Source organism: Pteropus vampyrus, unplaced genomic scaffold (assembly GCF_000151845.1).
Source record: "Pteropus vampyrus isolate Shadow unplaced genomic scaffold, Pvam_2.0 Scaffold674, whole genome shotgun sequence".
In the NCBI taxonomy this organism is placed as follows: Eukaryota; Metazoa; Chordata; class Mammalia; order Chiroptera; family Pteropodidae; genus Pteropus; species Pteropus vampyrus.
This window is the reverse complement of record NW_011889455.1, coordinates 524,441-536,317: the sequence shown is the minus strand read 5'-3', so window position 1 is coordinate 536,317 and position 11,877 is coordinate 524,441. Positions and strand designations below refer to the sequence as shown.

Below are 11,877 nucleotides of genomic sequence, written 5' to 3'. Positions count from 1 at the left end.
GACTGCTAATTGGTATAGCCAGTATGGAAAATAGAATGGAGGTTCCTCAAAAAACTAAGAATTGATCTACCACATGATCCAGCAATCCCTCTACTTGGTATTTACTCCAAAGATTTGAAAACTCTTATCTGTAAAGATATTTGCACACCGATGTTCAAAGCAGCATTATTCACAGTGGCCAGGACATAGAAGCAATCAGTGTGTCCTACGATAGATGATTGGTCAAAGAAGTGGTGGTACTTATATACAATGGAATATTACTCAGCCATAAGAAGAGATGAAATCCTGCCATTTGCCACAACATGGATGGACTTTGAGATAATCATGCTAAGCGAAATAAACCAGACAGAAAGAGTTGAAAATCATATGATATCATTTATATGTGGGCTATAAACCTAAAAGCAACAAATGAACAGGACAGAGAAACAGATACTCATGGACATGGACAATAGACTAGTGGTTATCAGAAGATAGAAGTTGGGGGGAGGAGGGAGGAAGATGGGGTATAGGGAGTCAAATATGTGGTGACAGAAAGAACTCTAACTATGGAAAGTGAACATGCAATGTGATATATATTTGCCTTTCTGTTAAATTGTACACCTGTAACTTATTGGATTTCTTTAACCAATGACGCCATAAAAAAAATTAAAAATTTAAAAATAAATAAATACAATAAAGAATTTTAAAAGTTATGGTTCATATATACAATAGAATATTACTCAGTCATTAAAAAAATGAATTCCTACAATTTGCAGCAACATGATGGTCTTAGAGGTTATTATGCTGAGTGAAATAAGTCAGAGAAAATAGATACCATATAATTTCACTTATATGCAGAATCTAAGGCATAAAATGAACATACTAATTAAAAACAGACTCACAAATATAGAGTACAATCTGGTGAAGGATGGGAGGTTGGGGGTGCTTGGAAAATGGGTTGAAGGATTAAAGAAGTACAAATTAGTAGTTGATAGATGGTCATAGGGATGGGGAGCACAGCAAAGGGAATGCAGTTAGCAGTAATGTATCGACTAAGTGGAAAACCAGAGGAGAGAAAGAGCAATTAAGGGGATTGTTTTATAAACTATATAAATGTCTAACCAATGTACTGTATACTTGAAACTAATTTAAAAAAATAAATAAAATCATGTGATCAGTTTTAAAAAAATCCTGTGTTACTAGCTCAGAGAAGACCAAACTAATCAAAGCACTCGGAGCACCAAAATTTATATATAAACTGGAGTTTGTATAAACATGTTAGAGGTGTCATCTGTGGTAAAAAAATAGTGGCATAAAGTGCAGTCCCAGTTGTTAAAACTGGGACTGTCTACAATGACTTGATTTTATTATTTCAGAGTCTGTAATGTCCTATGGGACAACATAGATTTATACATGTCCAAGTTGTAATGCCCAGTAGCTTTGTCCTAAAGGGAATCCTTGGGTGTTATCAGGAGAATTTTAGTTCTGCACTCCTTTCTCTTCTGGCAGAAGCACCCAGTTGTATAATTGGTTGACTCTTCTATTCAAAGCAAATTAATATAAATATTTTCCTGAGATTGGGAAATGAAGCTTCCAAAATAAACAGTGTGCAAAGAATTGCTGCCTATATTATTGTCAGTCCTGTGCTACTGTATATTTTTCTACTTTGGAAAGCTTAATGTATTGAAAGAATGTCTCCAACTTCTCAAGAAATATGGGTAAGAGAAATTATTTGTGTAATATTTATTAATCTTTATATAGAAAATTTAAAATACTGTTTAATTTATAATAATTTTAGATTTTGTTTATAACATGTCAAAATAGACAGGTGGAAATGGGAAAAATAGTGAATTGTGTCTTTTATTTTTGTGACTAAAATTCTGAATATACCTGTAAGACCGAATTGTTCCCTTTAATGTGTTTTATTATTTGGTTAACCTAAGTATAATGATTTTAGAAGGTAAATTTTGGTGTGTGTGTGTGTGTGTGTGTGTGTGTGTGTGTGTGTGTGTGTGTATGTGTGTATGTATGTATGTGTGTGTGTATATATATATGTATATATATGTATAGATATATATATGTTTATATATGCTCACAAGGAAATTTATAGAAAATGTCCCTCCATTTTGTTTTCTAGCATTTATGAATAAATAAGTATCCCAACACAAATTGAATTAGAAAGTTTTCAATTATTTAGTGATTGGAATTGCAGGAAGGATGGCTATTTCATATAGAAATCTATTTAATAACTAGAATTATTGATTCATTATTTATATCGCCTCTATCCAGGATTCAATTTTGTCTCAGTTTTATTCTGCTAACACACATACACACACACATACACATAAACCTACAACTAGTGGTTTTATTCTGCTAACACACACACAGCACACATACACACAACTGGTGGAAAGGAAGGTATTCTCAAGTAAAACAAGCAGGATTTCTAGAGATGGTCACTTCTAATCACTGTAATAACAAAAAGAAAGCAACTTTTAAATATGGAAAAGACTTTTGGGCAGTGCCAATATATTTATAAATAAAGAAATTTATAAAACAGAATTTAAAGATTGAAATCTCTTTTTCATACATGAGTTCCACAGGAAAATAAACTTTGAATTTTTTTAAAAAAGAAAACTCAGGACTGACAACTTTTAGGAAACTCTAGAGTTAAGACAAGCATTACCCCAAGCTTCTGAGTCTTTCCCTTTATTTCCCTTTAGCCTTTCTCAGATACCACTTCTCTGTCTTCTTTGGCTTGTGTTTCTTACACTTATCCATCTGTCTCTGTTATTTTTCATTTGTTACTCACTTCTGTTTGCTTTTCATCAATGTATATTCCTTCCAAGATTTCCTGTTCCCTTTTTCCTCTCCATGCCTTCTTTTAGTCTCCTCTTTTGAAACTTTTATTGAAATATTCTAGAAGAAAAAAAACTACATGTGTTTATGAAAAGTAGAAAAATGCCAACTGTTCTCCACATTTTAGGGAGTACTCTGTTTTATTCCACCCACTTGTTTCCCTTTCACTTAATTATTTTCTGGCCTCAACTCTATCACGTAATAGAAATTACTGTCACTAAAGCCATTAAAATCTCTTGACTTTCACACTCAGTGAAATCTGATAACTCCTTGTCCTACTAGAACATTTATTTTAGCATTTGACTTGTACTTCACTTCATTCTTATTTAATATCTTCTCTTTTTTTAAGGTTCACAACACTCAGCTTTCAAGTTTTTTTTCTGCTTCTCTGATCACTCTGCTCAGTATTCGTTTCTGATATCTTTGATGTGTCAGGCCTCTTTGTTGCAATAGGAAATGAGTTAATTGAATGGAAATTGCTCTAACAAAGAAGCATAAGAGAAATTGGAAGAATCAGCTAGGGTAAAAATGGGCAGGAACAGAAGAAAGCAAAAAAAAACAATCAACAGCAAAAATCATGTCCCAATACTAGCTCAATGAGATCTGGATTTACTTTGCAGAATTTGGAATGCCAGCTCACACTGACAACACCATTTGCTGGAGTTTTCATATTGCTGCCTTTGCAACCAGTATTCTTTTGTCCTGGTACCTTTTTCTCCTTCTCTCCATATTCTACATATGGGTCAGGTGGGTTCAATATGCCAAATCTAGGTCAAGCCTCCTCACTCTAGGTGCGAACGGGATGGGAAAGTCAGTTTCTAGCTCTTTTGGCTTCTTGAGTGAGTGTTAACCTCTGCCAGTGACCAAGACTATGTGGTAGAAAAAGGGATGAGATGTTGGCCAATTAACATATGCTGTGTATAACCTCTTTTAAATATAACTTCCTCAAGTTTCTTTCCATGCCCTTCTCTTGTTTACTTTATACGTGCTCTTCAATGGATAAGTCATCACTAAATATGCCTCAGATACCTCCAATGATTCCTAAGACTATTTATATTAAGCTCTAGTAGACTCATACTACTAAGTACATATTACATGGATGTTCAAAGCATGCTCTCTCCACAAACTAGCCACTTCATCTGAGTTCTTGATTTCAGTATTTGATGGCCACCTAGCCAGTCACCAAGTGACTCCACCCTGTTTTACTGACCACCCTCTTCACATCGAATATATCAAATCCTAGTGACTAAACATTCTGAATTATTTTGCATTTCTCATTTCTCCTCATCACTTACAACGTAATATCATTCACTGACTAGGCATTTGACATGCACTTGGAGAATACTTTTTCTTTCCAGTCTTATTGCGATATAATTGATGTATAACATTATATTTGATTTAAATGTACAACATAATGATTTGATATTTGTATATATTGCAAAATGACCACAATAAATGTAGTCAGTATCTGTCACCATACATAATTACAGTTTTTTTCTTATGATAAGAACTTTTAAAATCTATTCTCAGCAACTTTCAAACATATAATATAAGGCTGTTAACTATAGTCACCATGATGCACATTAAATCCCAGGACTTATTTTTCTTATAACTAGAACTTTGTACCTTTAGGTCCCTTTCACCCATCTCCCCGCCCCACACACCTGTCACTTCTGACAACCACAAATCTGTTCTCTGTATCCTTGAGGGATGTTTTGAGATTCCACATATAAATGAGGTCATACAGTATTTGTCTTTCTCTGTATGACTTATTTCACTTAGCATAACACCCTTAATGGCCATTCATCTTGTCACAAATGTCAGGGTTTCCTTCTTTCTCATAGCTGAATAATATTCCATTCTCTGTGTATTTGTGTGTGTTTCACATCTTTATCCAATCATCCATCGATGGACACTTTGGTTGTTCCCATGTCTTGGCTATTGTGAATAATACTACAATGAACATTGTTTTCTGTAGTGGCAGTATCAGTTTATATTCCCAGTAACTTTTGCTTCTTTAGCATGTACAGACACTAAAAACACACTTTAAAAAATAATTTATTTTTATTTACAGTTGACATACAATATTATATTAATTTCAGGTGTACACATGGTGAGTAAACATTTATACAACTTATGAAACGATCATCCCAATAAATCTAGCACTGCCTGACACTATACATAGTCATTACAATATTATTGACTATATACTCTATACTATATGTTATAGCCCCATAACTATTTTCTAAGTACCAATCTGTACTTCTTAATCCCTTCCACTTTTTCATCTACCTTCCTAAACCCCCTCCCATCTGACAACCATCAAAATGTTTGCCATATCTGTAAATTTGTTTGTTTTATTTATTTTGTTCTTTAGATTCCACCTGAAAGTGAAATCATATGGCATTTGTCTGTTTGACTTACTCCATTCAGAACAATACCCTCTGGATCTATGCATGTTGTTGCAGGTGGCAAGATTTCATTCTTTTTTATGGCTGAGTAATATTCCAATTTATGTATGTACCACCTCTTCTTTATCCATTTATCCATTGATGGACATCTAAGTTGCCTCCACATCTTGGCTATTGTAAATGCTGCAATGAACACATGGATTCACATATTCCTTCAAAGTAGTGTTTAGGGTTACTTCAGATAAATACACAGAAGTGAGATTATTGGGTCCTTGTCTCTTGTTGTAAAAATCTTGTGGTATAAGTATTACTACCCCAGCTTTTTTTTGTTTTCATTTTCATAAAATATCTTTTCCATCCCTTTACTTTCAGTCTGTGTGTGTCTTTCAATCAGAAGTGAGTCTCCTGTAAGCAGTATATGTAAGGGTTTTGTTTTCTTATTCATTCAGCTATCCTAATTCTTTTGATTGGAGCATTTAATCCACTACATTTATAGTTATTGCCATTTTATTATTCAGATAAATAGTTATAGATATATAGTTATTGCCATTTTATTATAGTTATTGCCATTTTATTATTCAGATTTTTTTAACTTTTTTCCTTTCTCTTTCTTAAAGAAGTGCCTTCAACATTTCTTGTAATACTGGTTTGGGGTTGATGAACTCCTTTACCTTTTTCTTGTCTGGGAAGCTCTTTATCTGTCCTTTGATTCTAAATAAGAGATTTTCTGGGTAGATTAATCTTGGTTGTTGCTTTATATCACTTCAAATATTTCATGCCAGTCCCTTATAGTCTGCAAAGTTTCTGTTGAGGAATCAGCTGACAATACCCTGGTAAGTAACTAACTGCTTTTTGCTTACTGCTTTTAAAATTCTTTGTCTTTAATCTTTGGTATTTTAATTATGATGCGTCTTGGTGTGGGCCTATTTGGGTTCATTTTGTTTGGAATTCTCTGTGTTTCTTGTGCTTGTATGTCTATTTCCTTTGCAAAGTTAAGGAAGTTTTCCATCATTGTTTCTTGAAAAAGCTTTTCAATTTCTTGCTTTCTCTGGTACCCTTATGAGGCAAATATTTGTACACTTGATGTTGTGTCAGAGGCCCCTTAAACTAGCCTCATTTTTTAAATTGTTTTTTCTTGTCAGTGTTCTGATTGTTTTCTGCTACCTTATCTTCTAAATTGCTCATCTGATTCTCTGCTTTATCTAATCTACTGTTGATTTCACCTAAGGTATTCTTCATTTCAGTTATTGTGTTTTAATCTCTGATTGGTTCTTTTTGTTTTCTATCTTCATTTTTTATGTTCTATATCTCTTTGTTAAACTTCTCACTAAGTTCATCTACTCTTCCTTTACTTTCATTGAGCATCCTTATAACCAGTCTTTTGAACTTTGTATCTGATAGCTTGTCTCCATTTTGTTTCATTCTTTTCTGGAGTTTTGCACTGTTCTTTCTTCTGGGATATGTTTGTCTCCTCATTTTGGCTGCCTCCCTGTGTTTGTTTCTATGTATTAGGTAGGGCTGCTAGGTCTCCCGGTCTTAGTAGAGTGGCCCCATGTAGTAAGTGTCCTGTGTGTCCCAGTGGCACAGTCTTCCTGGTAGCTTAAGCTGGGTGCTCCAGGTGTATCTCTTGTGTGAGTTGTGTGTACTCTCCTATTGTAGTTGAGCCTTGATTATTCTTGGCATGTCAACGGGAGAGCTTGACATTCTGGCTGATCGGTTGTGAGAATTGGTTGGAACTTCAGTGGAGGAGCTGTTGTGCAGGAGCTGACCCTATGGAGCAGGATTCACTTTAGCAGGGCTCTGGTGCCTGCTAGGTCTGCCTTTGGATGTGTCATTTGTGAAGGTAGTTGGGTGGTGTTCTGATGTAGTCTGAAACTTGTCATCAGATATGTTTGCTCTGGGAGAGGCTTTTGTGCAAGTCAAAGACAACTGCTTTCTGTGTCCTTTCCAGAGCCACTTGGTATGAGCTACAAAGTATCTGCAGATAGTTGCCGCTTATTCTGGACTTAAAGGTGCCCAGGAGAGACTAAGCTGGGAACTGAGGCTGGCTGCCACTAGTACCCAGGCTTGGGGTTGCTTAGCAAGAGGTATAGGTCACACCAAGGCCAGATATAGCTTGTTTAGGTTTTGAGAACCTTTGAGAGACTTTAGGAAAGTCTGTGGCATGAGGCAAGAAGGTTCGTATAGATAAGCTACTGAAAGTGGCCTTAGTGTGCCTGCAAGTGGGGTGGGGTGGGTTCTCAGAGAATCACCAAGGTAAGGTGAATGGTATTAGCCAAGTTGATGGAGACTCAGTATGGTGCCCACCTGTATGTGCAGCTGGGTGGTTGAGGGCTCAATAAAGGAACAATGGCTTCTGCCAACTCCGGTTGTAGTTGAGCCTGGGACTCCAGCAGCCCTCCTTCTCAATCAGCCATAATCTCTACTGGTTGTCACAGAAGATAGGGGGACTTCTCTTCCTAGCACAGGAATCCTGGTCTGGGGAGCCTCATATATGATTGGGATCCCTCATTCCCTCAAGGGGACCTCCACAGGTGAGATATCCCTCCTGATTACCACCACACGTGGCTGTGGAAACAGCCCATTGTGCATCTTTACCCCTCCTGCCATTATCAAGGTGGGGCTCGTCTGTATGTCTCCAGCTGTAGGACTCTGTTCAGCTAGATTTCAGGTACTACTCCATAATAGTTGTTCAGTAGTTTAGTTGTAATTTTGATGTGGTTGTGAGAGGAGGCAAGCACAGTGTTTACCTACTCTGCCATCTTAACATTTTTAAAATACTCTCCAAGTAAAGCCACTTGGAGAGTATTTTAAAAATGCACATATTAAACTTTATTCTTGAACCACTAAATGGATTTTTACAGTAATACCTCACATTTTATACTTTGCACAAAAATTCCTCAGACAATTCTGACCTGTATCTGGCTTGAGAACTACTGGACAAGAGTATCAGCTTTCTGACTAGTATTCCTGACTCCAATTTCCCCTCCCAGAAGCTTATTTTTTACACTACCACATATTTATTTTTTATAATATTTTTCAGTTCCGCTCTTCTCATGGCATCCAATTCATTTTATTACCCTTCAAACTTTTCCTCCCTCGACCTTACATCCATGTTTCATACACAAAATTTCCCTATCACACTCAATAGTATCCCCATAAATATATATATACTTAGAATGTCTTTTTTCTAAATCTGCTCATTGCTACACATTTTTTGAACTGAAATCTTTCTTTTTCTTCCATTTGTTCAATTACTCAAAAATAAATTCCATCTATTAAGGAGGTAATAAAATTAAGGGGGGATTCTCACGTGCTTTTATTTTAACTCTCACCACCCCCGCCCCCAAACACACATTTTCATATTATAAATCCTCAGCGATATATATATTTTTTCATTTATTTCATTTCATTTCAGGCAACACAGAATGAGGACATGGAAAAGGAAAATGCTACATTGCTGACAGAGTTTATTCTCACAGGACTTATACATCAACGAAAGTGGCAAATCCCCCTATTCCTGACGTTCTCAGTGATATACCTCATCACCATTGTGGGAAACCTTGGTCTAATTGCTCTCATATGGAATGACCCTCAACTTCACATTCCCATGTACTTATTCCTTGGAAGTTTGGCCTTTGTGGATGCTTGGATATCATCTACAGTCACCCCCAAGATGTTGGTCAATTTCTTAGCCAAGAGCAAAATAATATCTCTCTCTGAATGCATAATACAATTTTTTTCCTTTGCATTTGGTGGCACAACAGAATGTTTTCTCCTGGCAACAATGGCATATGATCGCTATGTAGCCATATGCAAACCATTACTTTATCCAGTGATTATGACCAATAGACTATGCATCCGGCTGTTAGTCTCATCATTTGTAGGTGGTGTTCTTCATGCTTTTATTCATATAGGTGTATTATTCAGATTAACCTTCTGTAATTCTAATATAATATATCACTTTTACTGTGATATCATTCCATTGTTTAAGATTTCCTGTACTGACCCTTCAGTTAATGTCCTGATGGTTTTTATTTTCTCTGGGTCAATACAGGTGTTCACCATTCTGACTGTTCTTGTCTCTTATACACTTGTTCTCTTTACAATCTTAAAAAAGAAGTCACTACAAGGCATAAAGAAAGCCTTCTCCACATGTGGAGCCCATCTCTTATCTGTGTCTTTATACTATGGTTCCCTTCTCTTCATGTATGTGCGCCCCGGGTCTGCACAAGCAGATGACCAAGATATAATGGACTCTCTATTTTACACTATCATCATTCCTTTGTTAAATCCAATTATCTACAGCCTGAGAAATAAGAAAGTCATAGATTCACTGGCAAAACTGTTTAAGAGAAATGTTTAGATTGCATACTAATGTATGTTTCCTTTTTATTAAAACAGTCACAAAATTATGTAGATAAATGTAACTGTTTTGGTTAGTGTTCAAAAAGTTTACAATTATAATTACATTCGTATTTCAATGACTTAAGGTGTAGGTACTAACTTACTCCTTAAAATATTTGGGTAAGTTGTTCAAATAATAAAAAAGTTAAACAAATATTCATGTCATACCAGAATAATTAAAGCTGAAAAGAAATGAAAACATTTTACATATCCCTACATTCTTCAATGTAGCTTTATAAAATCGTTAAGCACTGCAATAATGTAGTTCCTCTAACCAGGACTTGGTCATGTTGTCTTTGATGTGCAACTGTGCAGCCTGAAGACTCGTCACATTTAACTCTCTAGAGCAGGCAGGTTTGTATTTGAGTGAAAGAAGGCAAATTCCAGAAATTCTGCTAGCCATCAAAAGGTCTTTCATTTCACTTTATTTGAGACATGGTAAATTTCATTTCTTGTAGGGGTTCAACTCATATCACAGAGAGAAATAAACAGAAATAGTAAATTAATGATTTAAAAAATGAGAAGAGAGTTAAGACAGTAAAGGTCAGGCCAAACCGTAAGAAGATGCTCTTAGCTCAGTACATTTTCATGAGTAATGATAAGAGTGAAGTTGCTTCTGTCTATGATACCTTGAAGGCACTTTGCAGCTGTGTTTGTATGTTGTAGGGTACTCTAAAAAGCTTCAGTAATTCAGAAAGCTAAGAGATGAGATTGCAGAATTTAATTGGGATGAACATAGGAAAAGTGTCAGACTAGGAAGGAAATGTTCAATCTTTCTAGAATTAAAAAAGGAAGCTAGTAAGAAAAGAAATAAGTAAATATATATATGTATTTCAAATGTGTTGACACAAGGGCTTCAAACGCATACTGCTAAAGTTCAAATACTGTTAAGATAATGTGATGTCATAATGCACACTGGGTGGCTGGGAAAGACATGAAAATAAACAAGATTTTGAGTGTTTTGTGCCCCCAAAGTCCTAAATATTAGTTTTTATCTCACCCCATACTCAAAGTATAATGAGTGACCCATCTTCAGGTACACTCCTACCCTTCTTTTCTCAACACTAAAATCCATACACTTTCTCATTGATACACTAAAGTGCTTACCTAAGAACTACCAACCTTTGTTAAACTAGTTACTTATATTCTATATCCTGTTGATACTTTTACTTCCTAAACATAGCTGCCAGGTTATTCTTTATAAACAGAACTCAGGTTAAGCCATAGCCCTTTTCAACAACTTTTAATGGATTGTCATTGCTACTGAACATATGACATATATATATATAATCTGTATACATACCCATGCATTTGTTTGTTCAAAGACTAAACTTTCAGGAATCATTTCTATAGTTTCTTTATTTGTTCATGTGCATGTCCATACTACATGATATATATCCATGTCTCACTATATATCTCCCTATCTCCATCTCCATCTCTATCTCTGTCTTCTTCACCCTGACATTATCTGATTATCTGAGGTCCTTTCAAATAAAACTTAGTTTAACTCTAAAGTCTTGTCCTCTGGTATTTTCATTAATAGAATCTGGATTATACCAAAATGAGTTGCAGAAATCTTTCTGGATGCCCTTTACTCAGGCACATGCTTTTGCTAATAAAGGTCTTTCCACAGAGAATCTCTGCCCCCTACAACTGCCTTCATTTTATCTACAATTGTAATGGTGTTCTTTCTTCAAAGTCAATCTCAAATGTTACAGCTTCTATGATGCATTTCTGGATTATTTGATGAGGATGGTAATACTCATTTGAAACATTTAGCAGTTTATTTATTTTTCTTAGGCCACATTTAGCCTATAATACTTATTTTGAGGCAACAGGCATTATATTATAAAATCAATTTCCTAGTTCCTTTCCATCATTTGCAGTGCTTAACACAATGGCTTACACACTTGAGGTCCTAAATAAGTGTTTGCGAAATATTTGCAAAATTTAATTGAATCTGACAGTGCAAATATATAGAATGCAGTAAGAGTACATAACTCTTTTGCAATATTATAATGAGATCCAGAAGATTACGGGCCTGGGATGGCTGCTGCATGCCAGCTCACATTCTTAAGTTTCCCTCAATGACAATCACAAGTATTATACATTTAAAGTGAATTATTCTTGCTTTTTCTCATTGCAAGGATGAACCTCTGGGACACAGTACAACAAAATATGAGGGAGAAGCTAATTAGATTTGTTAAAAATAAAAAAAAAA

At 35.4% G+C, this 11,877-nt stretch overlaps 1 protein-coding gene across 1 annotated transcript; it reads left to right on the top strand.

The window, feature by feature from the left end:
* Positions 1–8,640: 8,640 nt before the first annotated feature.
* Positions 8,641–9,615, top strand: LOC105309134 (olfactory receptor 5H2-like). Its single transcript, XM_011385232.2, has one exon. The coding sequence runs from the start codon at positions 8,686–8,688 to the stop codon at positions 9,613–9,615; it is 930 nt and encodes a 309-aa protein (XP_011383534.1). The 5' UTR covers positions 8,641–8,685.
* The last annotated feature ends 2,262 nt before the right edge of the window (positions 9,616–11,877 follow it).

What these genes read in the sequence shown, in the direction of transcription:
- LOC105309134 (XM_011385232.2), top strand. Translation starts at nt 8,686, where the DNA reads ATGGAAAAGGAAAATGCTACATTGCTGACAGAGTTTATTCTCACAGGA.